At 37.6% G+C, this 21,936-nt stretch overlaps 1 protein-coding gene across 2 annotated transcripts; it reads left to right on the forward strand.

The window, feature by feature from the left end:
- The first annotated feature begins 852 nt into the window (after positions 1-852).
- On the forward strand, positions 853-21,920 carry vps53 (VPS53 subunit of GARP complex). Of its 2 annotated transcripts, none has more exons than XM_077611994.1 (22): positions 853-990; positions 1,353-1,433; positions 2,945-2,994; positions 3,089-3,155; positions 7,739-7,825; positions 8,188-8,303; positions 8,999-9,118; positions 10,430-10,508; positions 10,574-10,717; positions 10,789-10,931; positions 11,715-11,856; positions 12,755-12,862; positions 13,226-13,320; positions 13,924-14,166; positions 14,891-15,038; positions 15,424-15,506; positions 15,585-15,663; positions 15,778-15,926; positions 16,029-16,098; positions 16,211-16,348; positions 19,488-19,592; positions 20,685-21,920. In XM_077611994.1, the coding sequence occupies exons 1-22, from the start codon at positions 889-891 to the stop codon at positions 20,853-20,855; spliced, it is 2,520 nt and encodes an 839-aa protein (XP_077468120.1). In that variant the 5' UTR covers positions 853-888; the 3' UTR covers positions 20,856-21,920. The 2 variants fall into 2 exon arrangements, with proteins under 2 accessions (XP_077468120.1, XP_077468121.1); XM_077611995.1 differs by having other exon boundaries at positions 12,758-12,862.
- Positions 21,921-21,936: the final 16 nt, after the last annotated feature.

Consider the following 21,936-nt stretch of genomic DNA (forward strand, 5'->3'; position numbering starts at 1 on the left):
CCCACCAAGAATTGTATCGATTCAAATCCCCCTTGGAAAAAAAAAAATATTCTAAAGGTGTAGCACATACACACTACACTGCATCGCATTGGATGATGAGTATATGAGCTTTTCCAAAAGCAGTTATGAAATGCTATTAGTGTAATTATATTTACCCAGCATGTTCCAAACAGACAAATAAAAGAATATTATATTATGCACCATGAAATATTACCTGCAAAATATAGTATCATACTAATGATTGATCCTAATCAGTAAGATGCAATACAACTTATCAAAACAATCTACTAGTGACACAGTTGTTTCCTACTTGGGGGTGAGGTGACTGTGTGCAAATGGTTGTCCGTCTGTCTTTGTGTGCCTCACGACTGACTGGTGACCAATCTGGGGTGTAGTACCCTTTTTCGCCAGAAGTCACCTAGGATAGGCTCTGGCACCCCACAACCCTGAGAAGGATAAGCAATGATATAAATGAATGAAATAGAATTAAACAATTCCATATAAATGTCCTGCGATTGGCTGGGCACCAATTCAGGGTGTAGTCCGCCTCGTGACTGAAGTCAGCTGGGATAGGCTTCAGCACCCCCGCGACCTTTGTGAGGATAAAGCATTTCAGATAATGAATGAATGAATATATATGTCGTCCATTGGTTGCTATCAATTTAATGACATGCGGATCACATTTCGTTGTTTCTAATGTTGACTACACAAAGGATTGGCGAAGAGCTTTGTTTAAAAAAAAGAAAAAAACGTAATCATAGGGGGAGTGATATTTTTTTCTCCTGATAACCTACCATGGTGATTCTCCTGATAACCGTGAATGCACCACACGTTCGTCATTGGATTTCCCAGAAGCCTTTTCACCAGGAAGAGGGAGGTTCCCGGCAAATGAATGTTTTGACAATGATGGAGGATGAAGAAATTGAATTTACCGATGATTTGGAAGAAATTTTACATCTCACACCTGAGGTGCAACTAGCGATTGAACAGGTAACTTTGGGTTTTAAATCAATGTAGCTCGAGACACATTTGTGACGGCTTTTCTTAAAACGGCGATCGTGTAACACAGACCTGCTCATTTTGGTATACTACCACTATATTTACTTTTGTGTGATAGAGGCATAACGTTGCTGAATAATAAAGAATCAGACGAAAGTATCGGACATATGGATTGGCTATACCTAAATTCATATTTACAAGCAAATGTCAACGTGCTATTTTAACAAGATGCATGCTTTTTATAGTGCGTTTTTTTCCACACCGCCGATCTGTTTCTTGATTAATTGAATTTTACATCACATATTTTCATATATAGTATTATGCTACTAAACTACGTCTCATATGTTCTCAAGGTCTTTCCAAGCCAAGATCCACTGGATAAAGCAGACTTCAATGCAGTAGAATATATCAACACATTATTTCCCACCGAACAGGTAAAAGCGCAGTTTATTTTGTGTACTGCACATATTCTGACCATTTTAATATAGTGGACCATGTAGTTACGATATTCATCCATTCATTCATTTTCTCTATCACTTATCATCACAAGAGTCGCGGGGGTGCTGGAGCCTATCCCAGCCATCGATGCCCACCAGGTTATTTTAGAACCATTCATGCACACTCATACCTAAGGGAAATTTTGAGTCTTCAACCAGCCTACCCTGCATGTTTTTTGGGGATATGGGAGTAAAGCGGAGAAAACCAGAGAACATGTGAACTCCACACATAAAGGTCCGGACCTGGGATCAAACCCTCAATCACAGAACTGTGAGGCGAACCCACTATCCACTCCCCCCACCGGGCCGCCTACTTACGGGTAGTACCAGTTAAAATATTCCCTAAGCAGATGAAAATGTGCGCATCAGTGTAATGTTGATCAAAAATACCAGTTCATGAAATTAAAATCAGACAACAGAGATAGCTTTAAGATAGATTCCATCTATCAAGTCTTAAAGTTGATACCAAAATCTTTAAATTTCGTTGTCAAAAGTCAGTCTAATCTCCACCATGGCCAAAACAAAAGACATCAGAAACAAGCGTAAAATACATGCACCGAGTGGGGGAAATAGAACCAGTATTGGTAAGCAGCTTTGTTGTACAGAAATCAAATGTGGGAGCAATCATTAGAAAATGGAACACCTGCAACACCACTGACAATCCTCCTCGATCTAGGACTTCAACCAAGATTACACACCTTGTAGGGTTAAAATGATGACAAGATTGGCGAGCAGAAATCCTGGAACCACTTGAGTTAAACCTGAACCACCTTTAGAAAGCTGAGACCAAAGTAACAAATGCATCACTAACACACTTTGAAGCCAGAGACTCAAATCCTGCAGTGCCAGAAATGTCCCTTTGCTTAAGCCATTACACATCTGAACCCGTCCACATAATTTAATACTTTGGAACCTATCTTAAAAATCCATCCAAATAAGTGTGAAGCCTCTTAAATTTTGAAATTTATCTTTAAAAAAAGTAATTGCCTCCTGAGGCCTTTTCACTCTAGCAGCAAGCCAATGTGAAAGGGTCACCCGGCAAATTTCCTTTGAGGGAAAAGGGTCTGATTATTGTGGAGAAATATCTGACGGTGCAACTCCCAACAAAAACAGTTATGTCTTTTTCAACAGAGGCCAGCTGTAATTACTCATTCTGTCACCCAGAATGCAAAAATGAAAAGGTCTATCAAAGTCTAAAATGAAAGCATGCCGATCCTTTCAAGGCTGTGAAATGTTTAGAAGTCCAGTTATGTAGCTTTCCTACATTTCCATGAGGGGGCTCTGTAAGCTAATAAAATAGAAAAAGCATACTAGATCAAAGGTTATTGAAGGACTTCACAGAAAACTTTCCACAGAAATACTGTCACACAAATGTAACATAACACCGATATAATTTTAGAAGACTTGTATTGAACTGCTGGACACTTCTTCTTTGCTTCATTTTCTAGTCTATTGCCAATATTGATGATGTTGTAAACAAGATACGCCTGAAAATAAGGTGAGTGCATCTCGAACTGTGGTAATTTACTGACTGCAAAATATATATGTATAGATATAGATAGATATACTGTAATCATGTTTACATTCTGCAGGCGCCTTGATGACAACATTAGGACTGTGGTGAGAGGTCAAACCAATGTTGGGCAAGATGGGAGACAGGTGAGTTGATGAGTTACATTTTTCACTGCTTATTATTATCAGCCTGAAATGATTTTTACCAAAACTCACTCGTTATACTTTTTAATTACTATTTTACACTACCTCACCCAGCTGGGATAGGCCGATGGATTATACATTCCCTCATGCCCTAAAGACAAAGTATGTAACTTGTCTGCTAAAACATGCATATACCTTAAACAAATGGTTCTTAACCTTGTTGGAGCTACGGAACCTCGCCAGTTTCATATGCGCATTCACCGAATCCTCTTTTAGTGTAAAATAAGATATGATTTTTTTGTTGCAAATTCAAGATACAGTGGTACCTCGACATACGATCGTAATCCGTTCCGAGACTGAGATCGTATGTCGAGCTTTTCGTAACTCGAGCGAATGTTTCCCATTGAAATGAATTGAAAACAAATTAATTCACACCACGGATTGGCCAAGCATCGTCACGTGATCATCTGCAGCCAGTCATGGTCAAGCGGGGCATGGTATCGTGAATAGACATGATGAGTCGATGTGTCTTGACCTCTGCGGCAGAAGCTCCACCGAACCACTACCTTAAACACTGTATTACCATTGTACAAGATATTCAGTGAAAAAACAATGTCTCATTTAATTGATTTGTGGATGGCAAAAAACAAGAACCGCGTCACTTTTAGTTAGTTTTTCATGTTTTACAAATAACTTGTAATTGTAGATACATGATTAGGTAGCATATTTCAGAGTTATTCTTATATGATATTGGACCAAGAAACATCCCATTTAATGTCAGACCCGCTAAAAGGCCTATTAGAGGGTCCTTCTTCTGAATTCATGATGCTGCAAGCTCTAATTTCCTAGAAAATGAGGATCCTTTCTGCTCTCCCTTTCATTAATACACAGTGGAATCCATGGAAAAGGGCATAATTATTCAGATTCATCCCCATTGCGCAAAACTGTACCTTTTTACAAAAAGACTATCTGAAATATATCACCTTGCATGAATTAGTAGAATTTTTTTTCTTGTAAGAGCAGGAATGGAAAAGAACAGACCTTCCATTATTTAATTCAAGATGTTTCCAAGAAAAGGGCTTGTGGTTTAAGGGGAACAAGACAGCTGAAGTTCGAGCCATAATGGTTTTGAAAAGTAGGCTTCGTTTGGTGAGCGTTGTCTTCTGGGTGTCTGCCCTGGTGGCCAAGTCTTTTCCACTTTGCTACTGTTTGGAAGAGGAAACACTTGAGAACAACCCTAGACGAATAACATCATCAGGTTGCACACACACAATAAGTTGAGGTTGTTTTTCCAAGGCCACAAAGCAATTCCTACATTTCCAGAAGGAAAATCTTTTCTACAGATGGAAAGAAGGAAGGAAAGGTGTTCTTTTTTTTAGGATGAAGAGTGAGACATAATGACCACAGTACCATAAAATCCACATCATCAGCAGTGTTGTCTATTGCACTTATTTACTAACTAATAATCGACCGTTAGTTGACACTGAAGAGAGTAATCTTATTAGCTATTATGAGCTGGTTTTGCTGTCCTCTAGGAGCAATAATACTGTAGTTGAGAGTTGCCATTAAACTCGAACTCTTTGAAAAGAGAGCCATATCGCATATACAAATGGTTATCCATTCTAATCCTATTAGTGTGTCAACCACTTATGGGTTTTACAGGGGTCACCAATCCCAAAAGTTCTTTTGGATGGCCTCTTGACTAACAAGGATACTTCTAACACCATTTGTCATGGAATTTTGCTCAAGGCCACAGCAGTGTTTACTCGTTGGTTGGGTTATTTAATGTATTTACTCTGTTTGTTTAGTGTCAGAAGTTTTTGATGTTGAATTGTGTGTCTAACTGTTGTTAGCCATTGGGAAGGACCTTACACTTTTGCCTATGTGCAATTTATCCGGGAACATGGAGACAATGTAAGAAGAATTAAAATAGAGCATCTGTGGTGAAAGGGTGAAGAGGTAAAGTGGTGAAGATTAGAACTACAATTTTATACAATCTGCTTTGGAAATCTGACTATTTGATCACTGTTCATTAACTGAGGCAAGCTCCAATTAAATGTGCTTAAAATGTATTATATACTAGACATCCCAAAGGTGAAATTTAATTTGATTCTACTTTTTATCTTGCAAATAGCATGCACAGTCAGACATGCAAGGACTTCGTACTGCGTGCGTATCCTCGCTAGGCTTAAGGGGGTTGCTGGAGCATATTCCAGCAGACTGGGCAAAAGGTTTACTACACTGTAAACTGGTCACTAGTAGGGCACACAGAGAGACAGATAACCAATCGCATGGCCAATCATTCTACCACCAAGTAAGGGAATTGATCCTACGCTTGCCCGCACTAAAGTCAGGCGACTGAACCCCTACACCATCAGGGGACAGGGAGATATATCAGTGTTAAAAGAATGTGCAATCAGCACCGCAACGGTGAGGACTGTGCTTTGTACCCCTTTAAAATGGGCAATATTTTTCACATTTGTCTCCTGCAAAAGCTTTGGAGGCAAGCTCTAGTCCTTAAAGATAAAATCATGTGATAAAATCTTTAACATTCTATTAGTCATGCACATGCAAATTATGTCATTTTGTAATTGCGATCATTCTGCTTGCTCCTTACTTGTTTTATTGTCTTTCTTTCTTTTTTCCATGTGTTAGCTTTTTTCATGCCAGGCGTGTTAAAAAGCATACTGCATTAAAAGGTTTGAGGGGCCCTTTGTCCCAAAAAAAATGCTTGTTAATATTTAATGCAAAATTTTAATGTTTCATATTGTCAGAAAAAGCATTTCATAGGCACTTTTAGTTTCCCACGTGTATCGTTACCACACTACCATCTTTCTATCTTTTGATTCATCCATTTTCTTCCTCCTGACATGGAATTACTTATTTTATGTCTTTCTAACAATGTGCTTTCTGCACTTGTCATTTAAAGCAGCAAGCAGCATAATGCATTAGTTTTTCAGTAATGTGATCTGAAAGCTGCAACTCAGAATGGGGCGTGTGGATTACAGTCAAAATTTTTGTGTGCGTAAAACACAATATTTAATAGTTCATAATGGTTCACCTCTAATTCCACTAGGTTGTTAGATTTTATTATGTTTATTTCAAATTAAGGCAATATATACTATAAATTCATGTCAAGCAGAGTTGATAACATTTCTGATTTGATTCAACATTAGTAGCATTCAGCATTTCTTCCTCCTATTTAAATTATTTCAATACATTGGGAGATTCTGCTTATATCATGTTAGACATACACTGTTGATTGTTTGAGTAGTCAAAGAATTGCAGATAACATCTCGGGCATGAAGGCGCCTGCTCGGCAGGAATCCCCCTCTACTTTTCTTTGGACTAAATACAGGAAATGAGAACTAGGCACCAAGCCAGAGTGATTCAGAAGAGTTTGCATGAGTGACTATTGCAGCCTTAAAGGTTTTGGCTCCTAAGAATGTACAGATTTTCTTTAAGATCTTAACATTATGGGGATCTCTCTCAACACACCTAACTGCCAGATCAAATAGCAGGCATGGAGTTTACTCATTTCCCCACATTTCGAAATGTTTCTAACTAAACATGTTCAATTTTGTGTGTGTGTGCAGATGTTGGTAACTGTTACAGTACATTTTACACTACATTTCACAATTAGCCTTTACATGTTTCCTTTCTATTATATTATATTTATTATTAGATAAAATGTTATTCCAACAACCCGACATTTTTTTTACAGTCTAAATGTCTATTTTTAAATGGGCTTTATTTTTTATTGGCTCCCAGGACTTTAAATTATCTCAATTAACCCTAATATAGATGGTACTTAGTACTTAAGTTGGGCTTGGTCTCATGGCCCTTTGCCTGGCTCGAGTCTGTGCTCAATCGACCAATTTGACTGAGCCTGAAATTGCAGGCACTTTTAGCAGGATCATTTTTCATTTGGAGCCATCGCTGGTTGTGAGAGTGAATAAAACTGATCTGAAAAATCAGATCCAGAATTTTATACCAAAACTATAAACCAAGCATCGCATAACCACCCAGTCAATTAGTGATTGGAAAGAACAGACCACATTTCAAGTATAGTATTGCTGGTCTTAGCCCACTGCCAGTCACAGTCTCATTTACTTTTTGCCAATTATGACTCCAAGCTGTACATTGGAGTTTAGAGTATTGCCGAGCATACTCTTGTCAATATGCCAACAAACATCTGCGGTGATGTTTGAAAACTTGCCTAATCCCAAAGTATATATATCATTGCTGATCCTGCTATGTGATGCAATAATTAACCTTCAATTTCCTTTCCTTTAACCATAAGAACTAAATATATGCATAATAATGGCCATGGCTTTAAAACAGTTTCAGTGTTTATACAGTTTACTCATGATGATCTGATGAATTTTAGATGTTTTTTTAAGTAAAATGTAAATTTGTGTTGTGCTCGTTAATTTGTGAAATGCTAAATGATGATTCACATTACTTTACTGTACACATTTTGAGATTTCTTAGAAAAAATGTACAGCACCATTCCTTGACCTGAGTGTTAGTTCTCCATACATTTAAGTGTGCTTCTGATTTGAATAATGTTGTGATTTATGCAGGCTTTGGAACAGGCCCAGGTAGCAATTCAGCAGCTTTTTGGAAAAATTAAAGACATCAAAGACAAGGCGGAGAAGTCTGAACAAATGGTATGTACGCACACACTTATTCATCAGTCTGCACCTTCCGTCAATTATAAAACATAAATAACAGTGGACAGCCTATGTGTGAGGGTTTGTGTGTGAGCGGAATGTTAAAAATCTGGAGTCACTAAAGGATTGAATAGAAGTAAAAGGTAGACCTTCCCTCAAGATTCCTTAGCAATCTGTTCTCAGACCAGCATGGCTGCTGTTCTCTATTTTAGCTGTGTTTCTCCATCCCAAAAATGCTTTTTATTTTTCTTGTCAGCCATTTTCTCAAGTACAATTGCTCTGTTTGTGTGCTTTTTTGGTTGTCCCTCCCCTTTCTTCATATTCCCTAATTTCTTAATGCTTCCTCTTTTTTTCCTTAGGTTAAGGAGATTACTAGGGATATTAAGCAGTTGGACCATGCCAAGCGCCACCTCACTACATCCATCACCACACTGAATCACCTGCATATGTTAGTTGGTGGTGTGGACTCCTTAGAGTGAGTGCAACAATATATCATTGAAAATAGAAAAAAATATCGGTAAATGTGTGCAGAACAAATGAATTCAACAAATAAGTACAAACATGTTCCTTTTGTTCTCCATATCATGCATCATTAGTGTATTAACATCATTAGTGTATCAAGTATGCTGTTATATATGTAAGCATGCAATGTGATTTTCCACCTACTCTATACGTGCCAATATTGGTCTGTGGAAAACAACATTAAACTGTCGTCTGTTGTTAATAATGCTGTCAAAATATGTAGATGAGAGGCTTATGTTATAATTTAAATTGTTGATAGTGAATATTCCACAGAAACCCTTTTAAGCCTTTTTATTTTTTTCCCCCTCGGGGATTCAAGCCCTGCAGCCATCCATTGATTCTTTTTTTTTCCTATAGTACATTTTGATTAGATTTGTTCGTCATGACTTTAGAGAAAAAGGAGGCGTTTGAGTGCCAAGATTTTATGTGATTTGAAGTTGTTACTTTGAAGTCCGTATCAAAATGTGTCCTCAAAGTATTCTCTTTTAGATCAATCAGTACTGCCAAGTCCTCTAATATAATATCTGAATCATATTAACACGTTAAAGGGTGGCTCAATCTTTTTCACTTATTTTTAACTAAAGACAGAAATTAAGACCTTGACAATGGCACATACAAAAATAAACAGCCAAAATATGTCTGTTCCAGGGCCATGACCAGAAGAAGGCAGTACGGTGAGGTGGCCAATCTACTGCAAGGAGTAGTAAATGTACTTGAGCACTTCCACAAGTATATGGGCATACCACAGATCAGACAGCTTTCTGAGAGGTACCTCATACTTAACATGCATACACGCACAGTTGCTCACATCTCTACCACACTGCAATCCTTTTAAATGTTTGTTATGGCAAATTATGGCCTAATTTTAGAGTAAAGTGTAACTAGAGTAGTGTTGATCCGGGTAACCAGGAAAGTTGACCATCTGTTCTGTTTTGACTGAGTTGTGGCAAGCAGTGTTGAAATACTCGTGCAACAGTTGCACGGAAGAAGTGACTCTTCTGGAGGAACAGATGATTGGGGAAGTCAAGAAATATGAGAGAAATGTGATGAATGCAGACAAGCCAAAAAGAAAAGGCTGGGTACCATGATGCAGAAGTACAGATTGAAGTAATGATGTTTCTCAAATAGCTGAAGAAAGAAAAATTCTGTCTGAATGATTACATATATTTGCGTGCTCATACATGCTACATGACAAGCCCCCCAATTGCATTTCTTATCTTTCATTCCGCGATCGAGTTTTCTTTTCTAAAATGTATCATTACAACAAATCATTTTTGCGGAGCAACTTTCATATTATGCATATAATGCACCATGATATAATTAACAGTTCTTGATTACTAAGTTCTGCGGATATTGAGTTTGAGTTAGTGGTGCGTGTCTTTCTGCATAAACAAATCTTTATTGTCGTGCCCTTTGGCTAATTAAGATTATTTTTATTTATTAAAATGTAAATGTTCAGTTTGACTGCGTGTGCGTGGCAAAGAATAGTTTCTGCACACTAAAAATGCTGTTTGTTGAATTTTTCCTCATGAATAATTGAATCTACTTTATATTAGTGTATTTTAAGTTGTCGATTTGTGCTCACATTTTCGCTGTATGGCACATTTTCCATCATTTAATGGCATTGCTAAACACCCTTTTAGGGGAAAAAAATCTTAGCCATGCTGACATTCCATGTCATATCAAGTATGTTGATCGTTTAAAGTTTGAATGAGTCTTGGGGCATTTTTTTTATTTTTAAAAAATAAGTTCTGCTCAAAATAAGTTTATGTGACACAATTGGCACTGACTTGCACACTTCAAAGTTAACTTAACCTATTTCTGAATATAACTACCATAAGTACACTATGTATCAAACTCTAAATTACCTCTACTTACCAGCCTGATTCAAGACATAACGAAATGGATATAACTTGGAGGTTGTCTTTACAAATAGTTGTTTACATACAATATATTGATTGCATACAGCTTCAGACCAAATAGCTAGTGAATGAGAGCAAAGAGAAAGTAGGACACTTCTACAACTTTCATACTTCCACTGTGGGTTTGCTCTTTGACTTTTTTATTTTTTTTCGTCAGAGTAAAAGCTGCCCAAAGTGAGTTGGGCACTCAGATCCTGGCAGATTTTGAAGAAGCCTTCCCATCCCAGGGCTCCAAGGTAAACAAACATTTGAAATCTTTTTATGTGTTTATCAGAAACTTGAAAGTTATTCCCTTCTGCAGAGGGCTGGCGGACCAAGTAATGTGTTGCGGGATGCCTGTTTGGTTGCAAATGTTCTTGACCTACGCATCAAACAGGAGATAATCAAGAAGTTCATCCGACAGCATCTCTCAGAGTACCTTGTGCTGTTTCAGGAAAACCAAGATGTAAGTGATTTAAAGGAGATTTAATGATTCGTGTTATTCTGGATGAAGAAATGCTTTATCAACTGCTATAGGTTGCATGGCTAGACAAGATTGATCGCCGTTATGCCTGGATCAAGCGGCAACTCGTAGACTATGAAGAAAAATATGGACGCATGTTTCCAGAGGAGTGGTGCATGACGGAACGCATTGCAGTGGAATTTTGCCAGATCACCAGGTAGATTTTCAAAACCTTTTTCATTTTGCTATAACTGTACTAATGACATGAAATGGTCTTTTACAATGGATGGATTGAATGAAAATACAAACAAATACTTAATGATTTGCAGAAAATTACATTACAAATTGCAATTTCTGGACTAATTGCATGGGGTACTTTGCTGTAATGGTTGGTTATTTGTTACCAATTTCTTTTTCATTGGTATTAATCAAATTGACTTATAAATCAATCATTGAAATTGACAGTTTTATTTGCCATTGGAATTCTCGCATATAACGGTCATTGGCGATGATGGCTATATTAAGCTATTTATGGCATTGATGTGGAAAGCCATTTTTAACATTGACTTACATAGTCCTGATTGGAATTGACATATATTGACTCAACCTAACCCTTAACCTACACGGTGCATGGAAAAAAACAAAGGTGTCATGTGCCTGTTCTGAATGTAAATCATGGCAATGTTCAATCCCATTGACATAGTTGGCCTCCTTAAGTGATTTCTGTTCAGTCTTTCTATACAATTACTGAGATAGATGAGTTGGTATTGTTTGTAATTTGCTCCTGGAATCAACAGTTTATAAAAAATGAAACTGAAAAAGCAATAACTTAAAACGAATAGATAAGCTGGAAGAAATATAAACCTGTCCCTCACTAAAGTTCTTGTATTCTTGAAGTTATGTTATGTGTCACAGAAAAGACTTTAGATTGCACTATTCTAAGTGAGACCTCTATTACATTTGTATCTGTCAATGTGAATTCATATTTTTTTTGCAAAAGAGTGGAGCTTTCGAAAGTAATGAGGACACGAGCCAAGGAGATTGAAGTGAAGCTGCTTCTATTTGCCATTCAGAGGACTACAAACTTCGAAGGTCTGCTTGCAAAAAGGTTTACAGGATGCACATTAACTGATGCCCCTGTGGTAAGAACAAGCACAAGCATGACATGATGTAGCGATACTATTGTACCTTATGTCAGACACTTTTTTTTAAAAATCTTCATTTGGAGCAGGAAACTAGTTTCATCAGAGAATCTAAATTTTCTTTAATGTATACATCTCAATGTATTGCTTTTATAAAACCACTCATTCCATCAAAGTAGAATGTTTCCATTATTTTAAATGTCTTTCCACCTCTAACTTAAGATCATGAAAATGTGGGAACTGTTCAGAATTAAAATACTATTTTTCTCCTGCCTACTTAAATGCATTAAACGCATTAGTTGGCAGTGCGTTACATTGACTTGTAGTTCTATGTTCCCATTCACCGCAATGTTTCATGCAAAAAACACGCCACTTTACTTACTTTATGTGACTGCTGGTTATAATTGCCTTAAAGAATATGATGTACATGCATTGCTTTTGCAGGAGCATACACAGTTTGCTTATTTTTTACGCATGAAACAGTTTAAAATATTATATCGGAAATATAGTATTTCCCATACTGTATACACCGCACAATGTATGCGTCTAGGGAAGCATTGCACTTCAGTTTTTGGGGTAACAAAGAGTTTATCATAATTTGAGTGGGTTTTGATTTGCCAAAAGTCGATTGAGCTGGTGCACAGCTGATAATATTTTGGCTCAGCAGAGAGCCTTATGCTCAAACCAAATTATGTCTGTACACTTGTGTTCTATGGCATTTTGCAATTGAAGTCGAAACTAATCTCTTCCTATTAAAATGGAGTGTGAAAACATTCTTCATGTCATTTTCTATGATTTTAGCATAATTACTTTTTCAGTCACTATAAATACGACAGATTTACTTAGTTTAGTTTTTTGTCCCAAATAATTTTGTTTGTGTGTGTGTATGTGTGTGTAGCAGAAGAGGCCAGAGAGCCCTTTAGACCCCTCTAATCCTTTCTTGGAGGACGATCAAGGTGAAGATGAGGGGACTGAGAAAGATGACAAGGATGAGGATCTGGCTAAAGTGAGATAAACACTCATGTATTCATTTTCTCAGCTGTTTATTCCCCCAAAATATCATGTAAAATTTCCTAATCAATAGCTTTAGGACAACCTGGGATTTTTTGTCTATTTATTGTAACAATGTGCTTAATTTTGCATATTCTGTACCACATCATGACCCACATATGCACTGTGCTTGCTTATTCATGTAATTTTGGCACTGATTCATCTGATCTCAAGAGAGTAGCTTTTTACCAAATTTACACTGATCCATTTGACTTAATTTGCGGGAATGGAATGTTATCCTAAATGGACAGGAAGTAGAATATTCTTTTTGATGGATGATTACATAGCTCCACCATCTGTGTTTCCTGCGACCCTGTAGCCCAGAAAACCCAAGGCTCCTGAGAATCCCTTCCATGGAATTGTCTCAAAATGCTTTGAGCCTCACCTGTATGTCTACATAGAATCCCAAGACAAGTAAGGAACAACAGTTTTAGCTTCCTATACTGCATTTACATACAGGCACATTATCTTGGAGTTGAGAGATGCATTGATGTTTCCCAATTTCACTTTTTTCACTGACACAAATTCCTTTTGCTCTCCACCTTAATAGCTTCTCTGTCTTTCCATCTCTTATCCTGGACTTACCACTGACTGGGTTGTGGCAGAAATGTTTCCCATTAGCCACACGACCACAGACGCTGAGGGAGCGAGAGGGCTTGAATAAGTTGCTGCCTCAGCAACCACTTTTTTTTTTAATACCACACCTCTTTTTTTTTTTTTTTTTTTGTCCTCCCAGCCTCCTTGTATTTTGGGTTTCTTTGCGTTCTCTTTTCCAAATGTTTCCTCTGTTACTCTCACCATCCTTCACTTTTCCTCCCACCAGTCCCTCGTCTTTGAAGCCAGGGTTGATTGCACCAGAAATTAATGCAGTTTTAGTAGAGCAGTGATTACATGGTTGCGCACAGCTTTAAATGGTGTTTGTCAGTTCTCATTTCAATTAATTCCAGAGGCTTGACTATGTATATTTTATATGTTTGCCTGTTAAGCCATCTGGTATTCTGTGCCTGCTCCTTGCAGGAACCTCGGGGAATTGATAGACAGATTTGTGGCCGACTTCCGAGCACTGGGCCCACCCAAGGTTGCCACAGACGAGGGCGGCGCTGTTCTGCCAAGCTGTGCTGACCTCTTTGTCTATTACAAGAAATGCATGGTCCAGTGCTCTCAGCTGAGCACTGGGGAGCCCATGATTGCCCTTACAACCATCTTTCAGAAATTCCTGCGGGAATATGCTTGGAAGATCCTCTCAGGCAACCTGCCTAAGTAAGAGCACATTCATTCTGTTCAACCAAAACCTAATTTAATCCTCATTTGTCACACCTCTGTGTGGTCTTTCTTCTGGTGTGGTGATACAAGCATTAGGGAATTGAAAATTCATTTGGAAATTGAAAAGCTTCACTCCTCACTTTGTTTTAATGGCGAGCGGTATTATGGAAAATGAAATGGGTTATGGGATGTCTACAGCATGCAAATTGAATTAAAATTATTTGCCACACTAAATATCATGACTGACATATACAATTATACTGTTTGTGTTGCAGATACGTAAACATGCCAATTACATATATGCGCTCACTGACTCTCACGTATTGTCAACAATATGCGATCACTTAAAAATATTCTCAAGGGTAGTAACCTCATACACATTTATCTCTTGTGGTGCCTTATGACTTTTTTTTTCCAAAGTTTCTTTTTGAGAGCAAATTTATCTTAATATGGTCACTGATTATATCACTTCTTATTCAGCGGGTTAAATATAATGTCATTGTGGCTCTGCTCTTTTGGGCACATTATTCATCCTTCTACCATAGTCAGAACTTAAGAACTGACTTCAAAAATGACTTAAAGACGTACTTGCATAAAAATATCTAGATTTCAACTCAACATGATTTACTACTTCCCATAATTCCACTGCTACAACTTTTCAAGATATTCTGTATCTCTTGACTCTTTTTGTCTTTCTATTACTTTGCGTATCTATCTACAGGTCGACCAGTAACAGTGGTGTTTTGACAATCAGTAGTCTGCTGAAAGAGAAGGAAGCCTCAGAAACGGCCAAATTCACCATTGATGAGTTGTGCCTCATCTGTAGCATCCTTAGCACTGCCGAGTACTGCCTTGCTACCACTCAACAGGTATGTACATTTGAAATGTGTACATTTATTACTTTAAATGCTATGTGAATTTGGTCAACTGTACAGGAATGGAAATTCTTGATTCGATCTTGATGATCAGGCATAACATTTAATCCAACAAATGCATGTTCTGATGCACACTGCGGTTTGGAAGATTTTGAACAGTGTCATGCTCTAATTTGTAATGTTTTGACTGGAGATCCATTGAAGCCAACACTTTTTAAAAAAGAATAGAAAAAAAAAAGTTCAAACATTTGTGGAAGCAAATCAAGAAAAAGATTCTGGGGTAAATTGTTTTGGCCAGATCACCTAGCTCTATAATTCCTTTATTGCACATTCTCGTAATTCTGTGCTAATTCTTGTACGGACATCTGCTGTTTTGAAGCTTGAAGAGAAACTAAAAGAGAAAGTGGATAAAACTCTGGTGGAGAGAATTAATTTGACTGGAGAAATGGATACATTCAGCACGTATGTAGTGAATATAATTCATCTAGTGTTCCTAAATGATAGCTTTCCATTTATAACATACTTGTCTTATTTTATTAGGGTGATCTCTAATAGTATCCAGCTACTTGTTCAGGATCTCGATGCTGCCTGTGACCCGGCGCTCACTGCAATGAGCAAGGTCGGACATAATATTGCAATTTTTATTATCATAGCTCTTACAATTTTAACAACATATAAATTACTGTGCATATAATGAAGAGGCTATATGACTTTGTGTTTTTTTTCCCTTCAGATGCCATGGCAGAATGTGGAACATGTTGGTGACCAGAGTCCTTATGTAACTTCAATCATTATGCACATAAAGCAAAATGTGCCGATCATCCGAGACAATCTGGCCTCCACACGCAAATACTTCACACAATTCTGCATCAAATTTACTAAGTAATACATTACATATTCATGTTTTATATCAATTTATTATTCATTTATCAGCACAAAGTCTCATGTAGAGATATGTATCATTGTTTTTCATGTCTTTTCTAGCACTTTCATCCCCAAATTTATCAACCACTTATTCCGATGTAAACCCATCAGCACAGTGGGAGCAGAACAAGTATGTGAATGCATTTTTTTTACTGATAAGCATTTTAACAATTTTAAGCAGATTGATGCAACTGTATAGCTATTTTGGCTAGCTTTTAATTTTGTGAATTCCTCCTGACAAGCTCCTCCTGGACACACACTCTTTGAAGACTGTCCTGCTAGATTTGCCGTCCATTGGTTCCCAGGTACTTCGGAAGGCACCGGCTAGCTACACCAAAATCGTAGTGAAGGGTATGACACGTGCCGAGATGATACTAAAGGTGAGCAACTGTGGTACTTCTGTAAAATTTGTGTTTCACTGAAATGATTTTTAATGGGTAACTTTAGGTTCTAAACACAGAATGTTGAGCCTACCTTTCTTGGGGAAATTTTGAGAATTACTAGTTGAGCACAACAAAAAGCATTAACATTCCCGTCAATCACAATGAAACACTCAAATTGTTGTGACAGGTGAAGCTGAAGCTGATAAATGCACGCCTGTCATGACGACAAAAAAAATCAGATTTTTCAAAGGCTTAGAAGTTAGTACCTTTTTGTTTAACCTCTTGAATGAGTCCCATATCTTTGTCACACATATAAATGATATGTTGTTAAAAACTAAAGTATTCTTACTAACTTTATTCATAAGCAAACAAGAATAACCTGGACTGACTTTCGCCCAAATTCTATCGTCATAGGCGCCAGCTCACTTGTAACCCTCAACCGAATACGTCAACTAAAATATCAGTTATCTGTCTTATTTAATTTAAGATTATTCATTGCTTTCTACTTGTGAGAAGTTCCATGGCTACTCATGATGATGAATGTTGGATCCATTTTAACTTCAAAAGATCCTTGCCATAGAAAGGATTACATGTGGTACACATTATGGTCTGTACTCTGTACAAGCAAATTATTCGCATTTATAGTAATGACCATGGACACAAATTAAGATGTCAAAGTGAGAAAACAGCACAAATACATAAATGGTGCTGCAATTGCATCCATGAACAGTTTGACAATATGATGCCTTTCACAAGGACACCGCAGGGTTCCCACAAGGGTGAGCCAGCAAATAGCCTTTTGACCATTTCCATTTGTTAACCTCAAACAAAAACCCCTCCAGCCTCTAAGAAAATTAGCTGATGCCAAGCCCTCACAGATTTGATTACTGTTAGCTCAAAATATAACAAGGATCAGTTGGCATATTCCAAAACATGGCATCTTCATTAGAGGTAGATTTGTACTGCCATAGAAAATCATGTGAGTTGGATCTGTTTCAATCCAACTATGTGACATTCAAAGAAGCTCTGATATGTTATTGCCCTAGAACAAGATAACCCCACCCTTATGAACTGTCCCTGGAGCGAAACAAAATGTCTTCACACAATTAGCGAATGTCTTTTGAATTTGCTAGCACTCCCAGGAGCCCTTCTTTCCTTCCTAAGGTTGCCCTTGATTATACTGAATGTATTATCTTGATATCAGTCAACAGACTTGGTTGTGTAATTCCTACCCATAGATTAAGAATGACTAAAGATACAGGTTTGAGTTATCATAACACTGATCTGTGGCATATTCTATTTTCAATTTTAGATATTTTATGGCTTTTGGTGCTTGTTTGCTTACTACTCCGGGCCTTATTTAATCAACACAAATAGCGCTAAATTGCCTACTCACTCAAGCAGACAGTCGTGTTGAAGGGAAGGTTTTACCCAATAGTATTTTGAAAACCTTATTTGAATAGTATGTTTTTATTTGAATAGATCTAAAGAGATTATTGAGCTTTGTTTAACTGATTTCACAAAATATTTGGTAAATTAGGCTCTAAATCTACAAATCTACAAATATGTCCATATACACAAGTATATTTAATCATTTTTTTCCTCCCAAGCATTCTTACATAGCTCTTATGTGGATTTGTACTAAATGTTTAATGTAAACAGCATTTATTTGCTGATGTATTTGGTACTTGTAGGTGAAGAAGTAAAAAAAAAGTGCAGCCCTAGTCTGAAGTGTTCCATTGTTAGTTTTTATTCTTTGTATTTCTTATTAACCTGTTGTGTGGAAGAAGACTTGCAGCCTGGATTTTCTGTGTGATCAAATTAGAACTTGATTGTTTGATGCCATGTTGTTGGTGTGACCTTGCTTTTAAGGCAAAGCTGCTAGACTGTGTGAGGCAGTTTTCTGTTTGAAAGGACTGTTTGTTTCTTGTAAGGTTGTTTTGTGAGCCTATTATGGTCAAAGATTTCCGAAATGGCCTCTCCCTACTTGTAAAGAGCCTGTGAGACGTGGCTGTTTTCCTCTTTTCCAACCCAGCCCAACATTGCTTCAGTGCTCTTGTCAAGGTCTCCTCTTGAGACCATTCAAATAGCAACCCCCATCCCCACCCTTGTTTAACCCTCACTTCATCACAATGCCCCCCCACACCCCCACCCCCGCTTTACATTCTTATACATGTTTGTATTCTATTATACCCATAGGCTTCTCCTTGACCAGCACAGTTGCCATATAAATCACTTGGCCATTAGGGCAAGTTGCAAAACTAAGAATTCCTCACAATCCAGATCTTTTTATCCAGACTCACTTCTGGAATTATTCTATGTTCTCTGCAGCCGCATTCCATATATACACATTTTTGAACATGTAACATATCAAAATGACTAACAGGAGGCAAAGAAAAAATATTTTCAGTGCTGGTCCCTGTTTTTGCCCTCTGATCCAAGCCGTCCCCCTTATTTCTTGTTCCCGGGCTCTATTGCAAATAACACTTTTTTTAAAATATATTTTTGTCAAATCTTTCATTACTCCCTCTTTTAAAAAATATATCAGTAAATTGAATTCCTGTTCAACCAAATGTTTTTGCTGCATGCGGAATATCTCATCTCCTTTTCTGGACCGCTTGATCCTCACTAGGGTCGCAAGGGGTGCTGGAGCCTATCCCAGCTGACTTCGGGCCAGAGGCGGCATCGGACACCCTGAAACGGTGGCCAGCCGCAGGTCACGAGGAGACGGACAACTAACTATTCATGCTCACACTCATATCTAGGGGCAATTTAGAGTGTCCAATCAGACTGCCATGCATATCTTTGGAATGTGGGAGGAAACCGGAGTATTGGAAAAAATCCAACCAGGCCCGAGGAGAACATGTAAACTCCACACAGGTGGACCGACTTGGAGGTCCCCCACTGTGAGGCACTTGTCATAATGCAATGCAGAATAGTTCTAAATCTCAGCTTCATTTAAAGCAGCACTTGTGGTTGTCAGATTGAAACTTCACACTACATTTGCCTGATTTACGTCATGGCAGCACCGTATGGGACCATTTAAAGATCACTTTGGTTGTACCATGTTAACTTGATGGAAAGGAAGGGGTGTCAAAACAAACTTAAAGCTTATTTCCCCCTCCTTTTTTTGTAGGTGGTTATGGCCCCACATGAACCGCCTGTGGTGTTTGTGGATAACTACATCAAGCTTTTGGCTGATGGCAATCCTGAAACTTTCCAGAAAATTCTTGACATGAAGGTTTGTTCATTTTTACAGTTGTTTAAAATTATTGCAAATGCATTTAGCATTCATTTTTTAAGTGATTGTTACATGTGTGTGATTATTTTTTTTGCTCAAGTCTTTTCCATCCTAACTCTTTACACTTCATGGATGAACTATTATTATTGATCATTTTGGACGCCGTGGTTTAATGTCCCTGTAAACACTTTGTATGAATAAAGACATTCTAAAAATAGGATTTTAAAAAAGTACAAATACGAAACAGTGATTGAATATTGTATATGTAGTTATAGCAATTACCCACAAATAATTGGAAACAAGGGTGACTCTGCCAGGAATGACGTTTAATGCTTCTCTGAAGTCAAAAAATGCAAAGCCAAAAGACATTTTTGGGAGATGTGCAACCTGCTAAATCTTGCACAAAAATAGCAAATGTTTAAGAAGAAAAAAAACTCCAGTCAATCTTGGTAGTGACAATGTAATGGTCCGAGGGGCCTGTTTTTGACCGGCATGAAGAGCTGTGATTAATGGACCAATGAATTCTGCTAGCAGAAAATCCGACAGGCTATTATTTTGTGTCTTGGAGCTCTCTTGGGTTGTGAACCAAGTCAACAACCTCCAAATGTATCAGAACTACTGTAGTTTCTCATACACACTTTATTGATGCTTAATGCCATATTTATCAAATGGCCCGACACAAAATGACTGACAAATTACAACACTTTTCCCCATTGGCTCACAGCACACATCGATATCTAGTTTGACAAATTATATATCTGTTGTAGAACCTTAAATTAGATTTTCATCGTCATGAACTTTAATATGACCAAGTTAAACATTTTATAAATTCAACAAAAAAGGTAGCCCACATTCCTCCACAGCAATGGAGAAAACTCATCAATAGTCAATGCAATTTCGGTTATGACAGTCAAAGTTAACATATAGGGGACAATGTGTTTTCCAAACTGGGACTAATAGTTTTACCCTTGATAAAATCAGCCTTTAGAAACGGCATTTTATGTTTCATATGCAATTTAAATAGGGGTCGAACCGCTTCGTATTATATATGAATATTGTAGACACAACATAATGTTATCTTCTGTTGCATAGGGTTTAAAACGTGGTGAGCAGAGCAGCATGCTGGAGCTGTTCAGGCAGAGGTTACCCACACCGCCCTCCGGGAGCGACAGCAGCACCTCCTTGTCTTTTAGTGCCCCCACCCCTGAGCAGGAATCTTCCCGCATTAGCAAGCTAGAGAAACTCATCAAGAAGAGACTGTGAAGGAAACATACTAAAAGATTCTGCGTGCTGCGGTTACCCTTTATCTCTCAATTATTAATCTCACAAATGTCATTCTGCTTCATTGAATTATTTTTACAAACCCAAAGAGATGACTTAGTTTTCCAACACACTAAAAAAAACTAACCAAGATCATGGTGAATTGTGAAGAAACTTCCCAAAGGTGTTTTACTTTTGATACATTATCTCTTTTGAATGTTCTGTTTCCTGTGTTCATGCAAAAGAAAATGCTTTGATTGGTAGATAACAATGAATTGCACTCAAAATAATGGATGTACTTTTTATCTGTGTAGTACAGGTAAATTCACTTAAATTAATTGTTTTATTATTATGTTAAAGAACTGTGCATAGAGAGCCACAAGGCAAATCAGTATATTCATTTGAAATATAAATGTTTCTGTTGCATATATTTATGAACAAGATAACATATCCACACCCATTATTATTCGTCCATTAGGGAATATTCTGTTTACACTGTTAGACATAATAGGCACGTACGCAGGCAATACATTTATTTGCAAGGTCTGGATCAAAATGAAACTCACTGTAGACATGCTGATGTACTAAATCTCTAAAATCACACTCCAACAATGCCATTTATTCATTCATTTTTTGAACTGCTTATCAGTTGCGGGGGTGCTGGAACCTGCATACGGCATGTGACATCCTGAATTGGTGGCCAGCCAATCGCAGGGCACAAGGAGATGGCCATCCATTCATACTTGCACTCATAACTAGGAGCAATTTGGAGTGTTCAACCAGCCTACCATGCATGTTTTGGGGGAGGAAACTGGAGTACCCATTGAAAACCCACACAAGCCCAGGTACTACTTTTTTTTGCATATGCTGTTTGGCAACATTGCTCCAATAGTGTGGAAATCAGTCGTAGAAATAGGATGTTTTGTCATGTATTACTCTAAATTCTAGAGTCTATAATCTCGAGTCCAGAACTCTAGATGCACAATCTCTTTTGACTCGAGAGGCAAATGTACAAAATGTCGTTCATACCCAGATACAATGAATTAAATTTAATTTTTGGACCATGAAGGTGTAACTAAATTTC

Source organism: Stigmatopora argus, chromosome 10, assembly GCF_051989625.1.
Source record: "Stigmatopora argus isolate UIUO_Sarg chromosome 10, RoL_Sarg_1.0, whole genome shotgun sequence".
Taxonomy (NCBI): domain Eukaryota; kingdom Metazoa; phylum Chordata; class Actinopteri; order Syngnathiformes; family Syngnathidae; genus Stigmatopora; species Stigmatopora argus.

Excerpts from the sequence above, each read along its gene's own strand:
- vps53 (XM_077611994.1), top strand. The coding sequence starts at position 889 with ATGAATGTTTTGACAATGATGGAGGATGAAGAAATTGAATTTACCGAT. Across the intron at positions 11,857-12,754 it reads CATTAACTGATGCCCCTGTG|CAGAAGAGGCCAGAGAGCCC; the intron begins GTAAGAACAAGC and ends ATGTGTGTGTAG. Across the intron at positions 16,099-16,210 it reads GCACAGTGGGAGCAGAACAA|CTCCTCCTGGACACACACTC; the intron begins GTATGTGAATGC and ends CCTCCTGACAAG.